At 44.6% G+C, this 15,024-nt stretch overlaps 1 protein-coding gene across 1 annotated transcript; it reads left to right on the top strand.

Annotated features, from left to right (window-relative positions):
* Positions 1-1,673: 1,673 nt before the first annotated feature.
* On the top strand, positions 1,674-5,331 carry LOC119162024 (uncharacterized). Its single transcript, XM_075879803.1, has 3 exons — positions 1,674-1,830; positions 3,724-4,589; positions 5,227-5,331. Exons 1-2 carry the CDS (start codon positions 1,825-1,827, stop codon positions 4,585-4,587), a joined length of 870 nt encoding a protein of 289 aa, XP_075735918.1. The 5' UTR covers positions 1,674-1,824; the 3' UTR covers positions 4,588-4,589; positions 5,227-5,331.
* The last annotated feature ends 9,693 nt before the right edge of the window (positions 5,332-15,024 follow it).

The following is a 15,024-nucleotide window of genomic DNA, read 5'->3' as shown; positions in this document are numbered from 1 at the left end:
ATGCACACTCAGGTATTTAGATAAGATGCAAGTATGTTGTTTATAGTTGCAAAACGACGGTACCGTTAACGGTTAGAATACCTGCAGCAGCAGCTATTGATATGTAAATTATGTCGCACTTGGCATCCACGTCACGCTTGTAGTGTTCGCGCTTGAAGTTTGTGTTCGCCGTCCATTCACGTCACGTACTACAAAATTTGGTATACGTAAAGCTAGCGAAACAGCCACTAGCGCACCATGAACATGGTATATATTATTATTCTTACATTACACGCCTGTCTTGCATAATGTATTTGCACCAACCATATACATTCGTCATCCATTCACGTCACGTAATACCAAATTTAATGTATCTGAAGCTAGCGAGATGGCCGCGAGCGTATCATGAGCGTTGTATGCATTCATGTTTTTAAATAGCACGCATGTCATGATTATCATGTTTGCACCTGTTATATACATTCGCCATTCATTCGCATCAAGTAACACAATCTTAGTGTATGTGCTTAGCCAGCGAAATGGCCGTGAGCGCACTGTGATTCTAGCATGTAGTCATATTTCATATCCCCGCCTAGGTGGTCTAGTGGCTAAGGTACTCTTCGGATGATGCACAGGTCGCGGGATCAAATCATGGCTGCGGCGGTTGCCTTTCCGATGGAGGCAAAAATTTTTTAGGACCATGTACACGTTAAAGAACCCCAGCTGGTCCAAACTTCCAGAGCCCTCCACTAGGGCCCTCTCATAAGCATTTGGTATATAGTTTTGGGACACTAAACACCACATATCAATTATGCTTTATATCACAATCATATCAAGATTATCATGTTTGGCAGTGCCATTAACCTTCGTCATCCATTCGCGTCACTTAATACCAACTTCGGTGTATGTGAACTTTGCGAGACGGCCACGAGCGCATCACGAGCGTGGTGCGTAGTCATGTTCTTACGTAACACGCATGACATGGTTATCATGTTTTCACCAGTCATATGCGTTTTTTCATTCATTGACACCACGTAACACCAAATTTTATGCATGTGAAGCTAGCGAAACAATCGCGAGACTAACATGAGCGTATGGTGTCACATCAGGACATACATGAGACGCATGTCATGATTTCCACATTAAACCTGTCACTTATGTTCACCATGCAGTGATCTTACACCACAGCAGTTTTGCAATCTCTCATGTGAACGAAACAAGCACATGAGCAGAAAGACCAAGACACATAAATCCTGACATTCACGACATACATAATGTTATTTTCATGTTATTTGTAGTCACTTATGCTCATCATACAGTCATGTTAGATAGATAGATAGATAGATAGATAGATAGATAGATAGATAGATAGATAGATAGATAGATAGATAGATAGATAGATAGATAGATAGATAGATAGATAGATAGATAGATACGCTGAAGGCTACCAAAGATGACTAATAAATACTTCGCATTTGAAAGCTGAGAGGGCAAGGGTGCTTGAGAATATAAATCTTCACCGTGAAAAGACGACATATTTCATTATAGTTCCTTAATGAGACCCTTCAGGGAAACTGGACAAGGCCGCTGTTTCTTAGAATGGTTGTTTTTTAGAAGGCGCAGAGCGACTGTTGGAACCGGTGGCATCGGCCCCCTCTCCCAGACCTTGCCTACTGAAAGTGCAGCAGAGACCGCCTATTCCTCGTGATTGCAGCTCCGTCAGCTAGGTCCCGGGAGATATATAAATTGGGCTGAAGTTTACGGGCGACTACAACACCTTTCCGCGCTAAAAAGCACCTAACGCGTAACGAAAACAAGAGGCTCATCTCTGGTATTCAAAATATTCAGATGAAGGTAAGGATGTTTTTGCTGTTTATGACGAGACAGGACTTCAATTAAGGCCTGAAAATCAACTCCTTTGTTCTACTTCTCAATATATTTCTAGTTAGGACCGGCAATCGAAGTGATTGTTCAGATGTCTGATGATATGGCGCTTACTGAACAATAAATAGGCCGGAGTCGTTGCCTTATTACGCTTCACCCTTCACCCCAATGCGCACGTGCTTTTATGGTTAAGGTTCACGGTCACAAGGGCAAGCTACGTCTGCTAGCTTTCCATAGTGACCAAGTGCCTGTAGTGATGTTCAAGTGTTTTGTAGCCCGTCGCATGATCTCTTTCAGGTTGACATTGAAAAGTTAGTTCTCTAACTAGGTTCCAGTAGAAAATTACTAACTAAATCGTTTTTATTTGCAACAATTGTATAATAAGCGTTTGTACTACCCTTAAAAATATTCACTTCTAGAAAAAAACTACAAAACAAAAATACAGAACAAAAAAATTGTCATCGTAGTTTTTGAGTCACGGAGAGCATGAGCGTGTCTTTTTAGTGTTGTATTTGTATGCTTGCGTTATAGACACCAGCGACAAACCAACAGTCACGAAGAATATGTGTGCCTGATAACCTAGATTGATTGATATGTGGGGTTTAACGTCCCAAAACCACTACATGATTATGAGAGACGCCGTAGTGGAGGGCTCCGGAAATTTAGACCACCTGGGGTTCTTTAACGTGCACCCAAATCTGAGCACACGGGCCTACAACATTTCCGCCTCCATCGGAAATGCAGCCGCCGCAGCCGGGATTCGAACCCGCGCCCTGCGGGTCAGCAGCCGAGTACCATAGCCACTAGACCACCGCGGCGGGGCGCCTGATAACCTAGGGGTACTTCAGTGAACTGCTTGAAAATTCTGGGAGTTCTAAGGGCTCACTAATCACTCACATCTAACCACACCTAAATATCAGATTGCTAAAAATCCCTCATTAAGAAACAGCTTTCGTCGCAGAATAACTCCCCGACCTTAGTCATCAGGATCCTCAGTGAAGTTAATTTGAAGAAGAGATTCTGTGATCTTGCAGTGTATGTAGGAAAATTTTGCGTTGAGCGAAAATATATGACTTTCCTGCAGCAGGGTCTACAGCTCGTAATATCACACTGCTCCCTATTATTCTCATATTGTAGTAGAGACTGAAAAAAACGATAAATTGAGCAAGGTTAGGTTACATTCTTCAGTATTGTGCATAGATTCAGCACCAAAGAATTGCATGACTCCTTGTGGCCTTTATCGCCACCATTTCAAACTTCAGTGTAGTGCAGTTATCGGCTGTAGTGCAAGTTACTATTCTGTATACCAGGTCAACTGCATAATTTTTCGTATTACTTAGGGATCTTAAAGCTATCATGGTTTATAAAATGTTGACAATAACTACAAATTTCACGAGAAGAAGTGTACGACAGCTACTCTTGTCACGTTCAATTTCGAAGTCACTGGGCTCTGCATCATCTGAACTGTGAGCAACGTTTATACCGAGTATGAACACAAGTTTTCATTGCACTCCATATAACCTACTTCTTTTTGTAAATTACACTCTTCAAAATTTATTTTCAACTATGTATGAGTTGTAGAAGGGTCGATATTTGGGATAGTTGGCACATATTAATATAAAATATTGGGAGCACAAAGTGACGCGAGACATAGAGACATAATCATAATGAAATATTAGGAGTTTGCGCTGCCAATATTTTATTAGGAACATATATGCATGTGTTGTCTTAGTTGACCATTAGTGAGGGTTAGAAAACATAATCCCTTTTTTCATGTCGTATTTGCTTTCTTTTTTTGCAGCGTCTCAGTCTGTTCTTCAAAACCACGTTGCAAATATAAACGTTTCTTCCCACCACTTTCAGTTTACAAGCATTGCAGTTCTCGCCCTCGTGGCTTGCCTCGCTTACGCCGAAGACACCAAGAAAGCAAATGAAAAGGACGTTGAGGGCCGTGGTGGTATTCTAGGTGGCGTGGGCCTGGGTGGCGCCGGCTATGGAACTGGATATGGTGCTGGCGTATCACATGGACTCGTTGGCATCGGCTATGGAGCTGGATATGGTGCCGGAGTAGCTCCTGGACTTGTTGGAAGCGGAGGTGGCACCGGCTATGGAGCTGGATACGGAGCTGGCGTAGCTCCTGGACTCGTTGGCAGCGGTGTTGGAGCTGTGGGTCTGGGAGGTGTTGGAAACCCTGGCATTGTTGGAGCTGGCATTGGTAATGGTGCTGGTGTTCGAGCAGCTGGGTTGGGCGTTGTCGGAAACCCAGCCCTTGTAGAAGCTGGTGCAGGTCACGCAGCTGGCATTGGTGCTCCGGGTCTCGGCGTTGTCGGCAACCCTGTTGCAGTTGGAGCAGGCGTTGGTCACGGTGTCGGTCTGGGACACGGCGTCAGTCTTGGACAAGGAGTAGGTGGTGGCTTCCAGTCAGGATATGGCGCCACTGCTGGTGGCCACCAGTCGGGTTACCGAGGTGGAGCAGCTGGTCACAACCAGGGATCCGGTGCCTTCGCTGGTGGCGTGTCCCGAAGCTCCGTTAATGCGTTCAAGAACAGCGCGGGATACAGCCACAGTTCTGGCTTCTCTGCCAGTCATAGCAAGAACTTCGGTGCAGGTCACAAGCAGGGATCTTCCGGGTTCAGCAATGGCGCCGCTGGCCACCAGGCTGGATTTGGCAAGGCTGCGCACAGAGGTGCTGCTGGTGTCGGAGCAGTGGGCCTCGGCATTTATTAATGGTGAGTTCACGTTAGCATCGTTACTGACGTTTTGTGCACAATAAATTTGCCAATATGAATGTTGTGATCCCACGTACATAGGTGTTATTGTATTCGAGCATCGCCTTTTTAAAGGTTTTAAATTTTATCTACGATAAAGAAAAACAAAGCAAAATGCCAGCAAAAGCACACGAAGACAATGACAGGGGATTAGGAGGGAAACACAGGGCACCACTCATAGGCTTTTGTACACGTGTGGTAGAGAAAGATTGCGTGATGCTTTTAATAAGACGTAGTTGTGGTTTGTAACATGAAATATAGAACTATTAGAGATGAAGATTCTGAAATTGTGATATAAAAACATTGCAATTCCTCAATTTTCATCAAAGGGATTGAGAAACCACGTTTTTACAAAAACAAAACAAAAAAGGTCACGCCACAGCGAGTAAACGATGTTGCAGTTTTAAGTAAAATGAGTTGACCATAAACTATTGTTTGTTTTGAATAAGGACATTATAGCACAGTTGTTTTCTTTCGCTTTGTCTCAGTGTCTCTGCAGTACATGTGGCGTTGTGAGAAATTGACTGCACCGCTCTTCCAAAAACATTTTTCGAAGAATCGTCATACGTTATTTATTCTTCAATTGCTTTTATTTCAGAGCATCAGAAGTTGCTGGCATCTTCAGCGTCGATCTTCATTGGCACATTCTAATCAGCCCGGTAATGTGTTGTCTGACAAAAATAAACTCGTTGGCATCCTTCTGTATTTATTTGTTACGTCTCATTCGTTCACCTGCGAACATTCTGCAATACATGAAAACGTCTAAAGAAGTCCGTGACATTGCACTACGCTGATCATCGATGTAGTGTGAGAAGTACGGCTGCGTAAAGAACTCGGAAACCCAACCATGATAGCACGGAGTCAATATTTAAACCATAGTTATTGTTTGGGTTGAAAAAGCTGCGAGCTCTATTCACAAGACTGCTCTTACGTAAGTGCGTTTTGCCATTGGTCAGCACACTTCGTCGATCATCGTGGCTTGCTAAACTATTAACTTGCGATAATTTTTAGCGGAAAGTGTTTATTTGATTGCAGGTCCATATATATCTGTATTCTAAACCCCACATATTGTGGACGTGGGCAACACAATTATTCACCACAATGAATACATATGTCATATTTGTAGTTCATTGATTGATTTGTGGGGTTTAACGTCTGAAAATCACTATTTGATTATGAGAAACGCCGTAGTGGAGGGCTCCGGAAATTTTTACCACCTGGAGTTCTTTAACGTGCACCCCAATCTGAGTACACGGGCCTACAACATTTCCGCCTCCATCGGAAATGCATATTTGTAGTGCCCGCTGCGCTTTAACCTAAGTGAACTCTTCAAGGTTTCAAAGGCGAAGCATTTTTCACCAGACTTCGGATACCTTGATCGTTTCTATCTATCTATCTATCTATCTATCTATCTATCTATCTATCTATCTATCTATCTATCTATCTATCTATCTATCTATCTATCTATCTATCTGTCTATCTATCTATCCAGCTGCGACTGCTAACTCCCCTAGATAATGGGATATGTATCAAAATTGGTATGGCGCAGCATGACTCTATGATGAGCATAAGTTACAAGTCATATTAGGACAATTATGCTACATGTCATAAATGTCATGATATACATGTCATTTCCTTGCTGCTCTAGCGGTGGTTTTGTTCACATGACTTATTTTAAACTGGTATGGTATGACAAGACTGCATCGCAAACATAAGTGACAGGCCCTAATGAGAAAATCATGACATGCATGTCACGTAAGTCATGACTACATGTCATACGCTCATGGTGTGCTCGCGGTCGTTTCGCTTGCTTCAGATATACAAAATTGGTATCACATAACGTTAATGGATGACGAAGGTATACCACTGATGCAAACACGATAATTATGACGCACATGTCATGTAAGAACATGACCACATGCCAGGCTCATGATGTGCTCGCGGCTGTTTCACTAGCTTCTAATATACGAAATTCGGAATTACGAAGCGCGAACGAACGAAGATGACTATGAGTGGTGCAAACATGATAATCATGATATGGCTCTCATGTATGAACATGACTATATGCCACGCTCATGATGCGCTCGCGCTCGTTTCGCTGGCTTCACATATACCAAATTTGGTTTTGCGTGTGACGCAAAACCAAATTTGGTATATGTGAAGCCAGCGAAACGAGCGCGAGCGCATCATGAGCGTGGCATATAGTCATGTTCATACATGAGAGCCATATCATGATTATCATGTTTGCACCACTCATAGTCATCTTCGTTCGTTCGCGCTTCGTAATTCCGAATTTCGTATATTAGAAGCTAGTGAAACAGCCGCGAGCACATCATGAGCCTGGCATGTGGTCATGTTCTTACATGACATGTGCGTCATAATTATCGTGTTTGCATCAGTGGTATACCTTCGTCATCCATTAACGTTATGTGATACCAATTTTGTATATCTGAAGCAAGCGAAACGACCGCGAGCACACCATGAGCGTATGACATGTAGTCATGACTTACGTGACAGGACGACGAAGGCAAACGACACGTCCAAACATGATAATCATTATGTGCTTGTCATCTAAAACAGGGCTACATGCTACGCTCACAGCGGACTTGTGGCCGTTTCGCTAGCTTCACATGTACCCAATTACGTATTACGTGGCGTGAATAATTGAAAAGTTATATGACTGGTGTAAACATGATAACCATGACATGCGTGTTTTGTAATACATGTCGGCATACTAAGCTGTGCTAAGCTGGTGATGCACTCACGGCCGTTTGGCTAGCTTCACATACCCCGAATCCAGTGTTACTGGTGCAAACACAATAATTGATCGATTGATATGTAGTGTTCAACGTCCTGAAACCACCATATGTATATAAGAGACGCCCCAGTGGAGGGCTGCGGATATTTCGAACTCCTGGGGTTTTTTAACGTGCACCCGAGTCTGAGCCCATGGGCTTACAGCATTCCCGCCTTCATTAAAAATGCATGAAGCCGCAGCAGCTGAGATTCGTCCTGTGACCTGCGGGTCAGCAGCCGAGTACCTTAGCCACTAGACAACCGTGGCGGAGCTGATGTAAGTCGGATTATCGTAACATGTACGCAATGCAAAAACATGACTACATACTCATGATGCGTTCACGGCTGTTTCGCTGGCTCTACATATACTAAATTTGGTATTACGTCACGTGAATAAATGACGAAGGTATATGACTGGTGCAAACACGATGACCAAAATATGCGTGACTACACGCTACGTTTTTAGCACGCTTACAGTCGTTTCGCTAGCTTCAAATATAACAAATTCGGTATTATGCAATAAACTGAAAGCTGGGCCAGTTGGTTTACGACATTCTGAGTGGCATTTCGGCACGCACACAGTAGAGGGGTTTGTAACCTCGCCATCTGTTCTCTTGTCCACTGTGTGCGCACTGAAATAGTTAGCAAAAATTCTGTATTACGTGAATAAATAGTCAACTTCACGCCAAATGAACAACTACACAGAGAAAGACACATACACACCACGGTAGCGCCCATGGTGTCTATGTGTGTTTCTTTCTTGTTGTGCTTGTTCATTTTGTGTGAAGTTGACTATTTAATCAAGACATGCACCAACTAGCCAAACAGCGAGTTCTACTTGGTATTAGGTGAATGGATCACGAACACAAATGCCAGGTGCAACATGATAATCAGAACATGGAAGTCATGTACGGCATAATTTACATGCACTGCTGGTGCTGGTATTTCAAGTGTCAGTTGTGCCGTCGGTACGCGACTATAAACAACATACTTGCATCTTATCTAGATGCGTGAGTGCACATAAAATTACGTCCGCATCAATACGTTGTGCTATTTCTAAAGTGACATATCAACCATCCTCATTCATGCTTCGCATTTCATCGATTCCCACTGAACGTGCGATCTGCGAATTTTTGCGAGATAACAAACATAGCTTCTCATCCTTACACAGCCATAACTTATCTCTTACGCAAAAAGCCACAGATTTGACACGAAGATGAAGCAATGAACGCGATAGCAACAAATCAGAAAGTCACGCGCAGAATGGCCAGCAGATCGAAACGTTTCCGCGTTTCTCGCGCACAAATGACGCACGAAACATACACTCTGGTGCAGATGAATGCGAACAGGCGTCTCATTTGTTAATTCACTCTGTCTGAAAAGCGCGCTCTTTTGCCAAAGGGACTCTGTGCAACGATTGTAGTGTTCTTTGTTCGCCCTGTAACTGCAACAGAATCGTTCGTTAAAAGCCTAAGGCCATTCAAGACGTACGAATCTTACCGACGCGAGATAAGGGCGCGCGAGCAAGTGTCAACACTATGCTCTTCGCGGGGTAAAGTGCGCGTGGGAGATGAGAGCGCGCGCTACCGCATCCTGACGATGTGGCTACGCGCGCTCATTGCGTCATCTTGCTTGTAATGCTGATAACACGATAGTGCCCCTACGAGATGCCTGTCAACAGCGGTAAGTGGTAGATATAGATAGGTTGCCGGCTTGAACGTGGTGAACGTGCTTAACGCCTCAGTGGTTAACGCCACGCGCTCACAATTCAGAGGACCCAAGCTCGATTCCGCGTCCCTAAGTCTTTGCTTTGAGTTATTTCTTTCTAGCATTTTCGTATATATAGATACGTATACATATAAGGTGAGTGACGGCGATGCCCACGTTGACGCCGACGTCAACGACATCGGCAAATTTCAGTCAAAAGTGTCCAAATAAATATTATCACAAAAAAGAAAGAAACAAGGTGGTAACAATGCTTTGAGTTCATACAATCCTTTTCGCTCTGTAAATACATGAAAATGAAAGACACAGAAGAATAACTGATTTTGGTCACGTCTCCTCAAATACAAAAGCTACAAGTGTAACGTGTGTTCAATGTATGGTGCTTAAGTGTATCTTTTTTGCACTATAAATAAAGAAAAAAAACTTGTGTCCTACATCCCGAAAACCGACTTTGATCACGGTATTGTGAGTTGCCCGAAAAAGCCCCTTCCCCTGTAGCAAGGGTCAGAACTCCAGGAACGATGGGAGGCTCCTGTGGGGAGGTTTAAACCGGGGTTACAGCGCCGGGCAGTGGGCTGGGCAGAGGGGTCACTGAAGCTCAGAAGTGTCCGGCCACCTTAAACTGCTAAAGGGCCTATCATCATCTTGCTTCAATATCCCCCCTCCGCCCCCTTCACACGTTTCTTTAACGAATGAAAAAATTGTATACCTATCTACTTTTTCACCTGCCAGAACCAAAAAAAAGACCCTGATTCAGTGCTCGTCGTTGAATAAAATTGATAATATTTGTTTGGTTAATGCATTTAAAACATGATATGGCTATTAGAGATGCCGTAGTGGAGGGCTCATGAAAGTTCAATCCAATGTTTTTTTTTTCACCCATAGATATTTCAGCACAGGGCTCTCCGGAATTTAACTTCCATTGAAAAGCGGCCGCCTGGGAACGCCAGATTTGGGTAGGTATAGTAAAGCACCATAACCATGCCACCACAGTGTACAGGGCTTGCCAATTAGTTTTATGGCGTACAATGAATGAAGAATGGGGAAATTGTGGTTTTATCTCCCCCAGTATGAAAGAAACAGGTAAGCACCAAATGTCGCAAGAAAACGTATAGGTGATCCGGATGTGCAAATATGAAAACTTGTTAGCTTACTCGAAAAATTTAACCATGGCATGTAGGGGCGTAGCCAGAATTTTTTGTCGGGGAGGGGGTGTGAGGTCCGCACCGAACCGACTGTTGGGGGGGGGCGGCAGCCATTGGCTTTCCTCTGTGATGCCACCGTTGAATAAATTTTCCTTTTGTGAGGCATTTAATACTTTCGCCTTAACACACTGTGTGCCAGTAGGTCCACAAAATTGCAGCGACCCCTGGTGTTCGGGGGAGGGTGCGTGCAGTAATCAGGCAGGATAATTGGTCTCGTAGTAAATCTTCGTACTTGCAGTCGAATGTGTAACCGTAATTTACAACCTGAATATTTAATAAATTACAAGAAGTGGTGACTCAAGACTGATTGATTGATTTGTGGGGTTTAACGTCTCAAAACCACGATATGATTATGAGAGACGCTGTAGTGGAGGGCTCCGGAAATTTTGACCACCTGGGGCTCTTTAACGTGCACCCAAATCTGAGCACACGGGCCTACAACATTTCCGCCTCCATGTGACTCAAGACTGCCCTTCACCTTTAGAAGCATGGCAATCAGTAGACAGTCGATAGCATACCAGGCTCACAAGGTTGCTGGGCGTACCATGATAGTGGGATCGAAGTGCGCGTGCGCAGATACGTACGTTACCCGTACCGCTTACCGTACGCACGCTATTTTTCAGGTTTAACGTTACCGTGGTAGCGTAGCTATGCGTATAATACGTACAGCGTGGCGGCGCTCTCGGAACGCCACTTCGAAGTGATTTGGACGTAGTTAATATAAGATTCACATCGTTCGTACAAACGTCTGTTTAAAGTGGCTTCGCTTGCCTTCAGTTAGACTCGATGACCGAGTATTACGAGTTGGCGTAGTTTATGAGATAGCTCCCTATTTGGAACGCGTCTATGTCTAACTGCAAGATCGATGTAAACAAATTGGCAACATAAATGTTTTCACGTTAGGTGCGTGGTTCATATTTCTTTACTTTTATTATTACTAAAATAAACTTGTAACAAAGCTTCGCGCGGTAAAATAGGGAAACATTCCCGTTTTTTTTTTCCCTTTTCACTGTTTTTTAACTTATTACCCATCTGATAGGTGGCACCACCGTCCCAGCTGGGACACTCAAACCACGTAAACGCTATCGCTCTTAACTATACGACGCTGTCTAGAACGAACGTTTGCTGCACGGTAACGCCAATTCCCATAACCTCAGCTATCACGTTAATGGTAAACTATAACTGTATAGTATCACTAAACGGGATTCTGGTGCATCCTAACTGTCAACAAATGAGTCTATCAGTAGCAATGCTGGCTCGCGATATCTGCCGTGTGCCACGCTTACATCACGGCCCGAAGTTGAATGGGAGCCCATGGGCACCACGTGAGTTATTCGCGCAAAAAGCGACAACTTTTACGTACTGTGTCGTAAGGAATGCGTGATTTTATAGCTGAATCGGGCGCCTCTTGTGGCAAAAACATCCAGGTCGACAGCCAACGGGTCTTCACTCTGCTTGCTATAAAAGTAGGAGGTCGATGGGAAGAAATGAAAACAGAACTGAGCAGCCGGATATAACAATTTTTAGTAAATACACAGACTAGCTCAGGTCACTAACAACAGGCCACATTTTACTCGACTGCCACATTGAATAATGCTGACAGTCCGCATTAGACTTTAGACTTTAACATCACCTGTTGAAAACATAGGCCATGAGTGCAGGAACTTTCTCATTTTCCTCATTTTCGGGCTATTGCTTTCTATCGCTAACAGCACTTGTAATACACAGATACTTTGCGAAGAAAACGGATGATCACCTATTTCTCTCGAAGCAGTCTACTGACATTTTGTGCTTTTAGGGTATGTACTCCAGGCATGCGAACAAAGTGATACACCCCTAGACAGTAGCATGCATCAGACACAATAGGCACGCAAGCTTTTATATTAGCTCCTGGCAAGGATGTTTCTCAAAAATTGGCTTCCAGTGAGTTAAAAAAGCAACTTTCGGTCAGGAGAACGCCACTGTGACAAAACGATGTTCCGCGGTTTACTAAGTGTTATCTGATATTGGTCTTGCAGATGACGCGCGACCGCCTTGATCAAACAGTGGCAAACAACACATGTCTTTGATATGAGTTTGGTGTGCAGAACAAGTGTTTCAAGATTGTCGTTTGAAAGTTTCTGTTACACTTTAAACAATGCAAATAAAGCGGGAAACCGAGCCGTATAGCAGCTTCGAATGCAGCCTCGGCATTCGTTTGCGCGAGAGACACACGGCGGCATGTCAACTCCAGCTGCGGCGCGTGGCCACTAAACGCCGCACTTACACCGACGGCCGCTTCCCATTGAAATCCGCTCCTTTGCCCGGCAACTGAAAAAAATAGAGGAGTAGCTGGTCAGATGGTCGGAAATTCGTGGGATATTAAAACATACCGAAGGAGAGAGGGAAACAACCGCCTCAGCCCCGCCTCTTATTTATTTGATTTACAGAATACCTGCGTCGCGTCGAAGGCATTATAGAAGGGGAGACATGTTTACTATCCGATTATTCATGTTATAAGACTCTTTACTCCACTTCTTTTCGGTTTTAGTAATGCCAAGAAACTGCCATGGGACCGACTTATATCAACTGGGGTTAGACAATTACTAGGCGTGTTTTGTTTACTGAGCCAAGTGTTGGCACTAAGGGGCACCGGCAGTTTGTTTACAAAAGTGTTTTGCATAAGAATTGTTCGTAAGACCTAATTAAAGCTTTTTCTCAGGCGCAACGTACTACACCATATTTATTGCGAGAATTGTTCAAGAGCTTCATCTGCTAATTTGTGCATACTCATCATCAGCAATTAGGCCTGGGTTTTCGGTATCTTGCTCCGCTAATACAGACCAGTCTTGCGTCCTCAACGTTGCTTTACAAGTTGTAGAGTGTGCTGCCTGCTCCCCTTGTCCTCCCTGTGCTCCGGTGCCTCGTCCGCTTCAGCAACAGAGAATCTTTAGAGCTCCATTTGCGTCGTCGCCTCTACAACCAGCTCTCAGTCATGTCACATGGCGAGCCAAAAATCACGTGTCCATCCACCTCGCCTGCACCCTTGGGGATCCCTCTTGGACAGTCGCCACCTGTCACAAGGATTCCCCAATATTTGCTGGCTTCGTAGTGAAGACGTTGAGGAATGGTTTCAGCAATACCACAGCGTAAGTTAGCTTGAGCACTGGGACAATAATTCGAAAATGTTCATTGCCTTGTTCTATCTCACAGGGGTTGTGAAGAATTAGTTTTAAAACCACGAGGTGGATTTCTCTAACTCGCTCACCTATGAACAGCTGCTCCTTCAGAATTTCGCCAACCCTTGTGTGCATTCCGACATCGCCAAAAGGAAGCTTGCTGAACATATCCAGCACTCTGGCGAGACATATACTGTGTATTTAAAAGACGTCGTCACCCTTTGCCGCCAGGTCGATAGCTAGATAGCAGAAAATGAACGCTTTGCCACCTCCTCAAAGATATTCGCCGCCATGGCATTCAAAGCTCTTGTATCAAAGAGTCTTTATACAGTCAAGCATATCATCAGCTTGTGTCAGCGCGTTGATTATTTTTATAATCTCCGTTACAACTTAACGTGCCTACTGCGCAAGCACTCAGTGACAGCGAGCTACGTCCCTTGATTTGTTTTCAACCTCCGTGCAGAACTGGCACTACAAGCTGCGTCATGCTCTCTCGAGCATCGCATCTCACCTCCTGAAGACAATCTCCGCAACATCGCGAGGGAAGAGCTGGCGTCTATGACATGCACTCAGGTACCGAGCCCGCAACCGACACCAACGCCCCCCTACGCCTAGGTTACTGGTCACACGTCACCTTATCAGCTGTTACCTCAACCCGGGTCAACAGTGCCTGCTTCGCTCAATGCTCTCACACCAAAGGCAACGCTGAAGTCTTGCAACGCTTGGCATCCACCTCGACCTCTGTGATAATGTTGCGGAATCTGACGCCAAATTCAAAGGTACTGCCAGCGGCTTCAACAAGACGAGAGGTGTGACTATGACAATATCAAAAGAGATGAGTTAGCGTCTGTTCCCCTTCGTCGCAGCCTATACTATTGCCAGTGTCATTCACAATCTCCGCAAACCTTCGATGCAGTGGATACGTTACGTTCATCACGTCGTCGTTCTGCATCGCTTATGCGGCGCTCCTTCGGGCCGCATCAGAGGAATGCTGCATCTCACGGCCTGCATCAAACTCCTTCGGAACATCCCTAAATTGCACCTTAAGGGTGTGTTGCGTGTGTATGAACAAAATTAAGCCTTGGTGGACAAGGCTGCATAGTTTTCGTTGATTATATGTCGACCTATATTCTTGTTCGCGAAAAGTCATGATGCTATATGATGGGCTGCCTCTTTGTTGCGCTAATACAGTTTTTGACGATCGTGCGGTTGCCCCGCCGCGGTGGTCTAGTGGCTAAGGTACTCGGCTGCTGACCCGCAGGTCGCGGGTTCGATTCCCGGCTGCGGCGGCTGCATTTCCGATGGAGACGGAAATGTTGTAGGCCCGTGTGCTCAGATTTGGGTGCACGTTAAAGAACCCCAGGTGGTCGAAATTTCCGGAGCCCTCCACTACGGCGTCTCTCATAATCAAATGGTGGTTTTGGGACGTTAAACCCCACAAATCAATCGATCGTGCGGTTGTTTCACAGTTCGAGGTTTTATTGAGAGCATCCTTCATCACATATATTTTCT

The sequence above is a fragment of the Rhipicephalus microplus genome, chromosome X (genome assembly GCF_043290135.1).
Source record: "Rhipicephalus microplus isolate Deutch F79 chromosome X, USDA_Rmic, whole genome shotgun sequence".
Classification (NCBI taxonomy): domain Eukaryota; kingdom Metazoa; phylum Arthropoda; class Arachnida; order Ixodida; family Ixodidae; genus Rhipicephalus; species Rhipicephalus microplus.
Note: the sequence above shows the minus strand (reverse complement) of the source record. Positions and strands in the feature narration are given on the sequence as shown.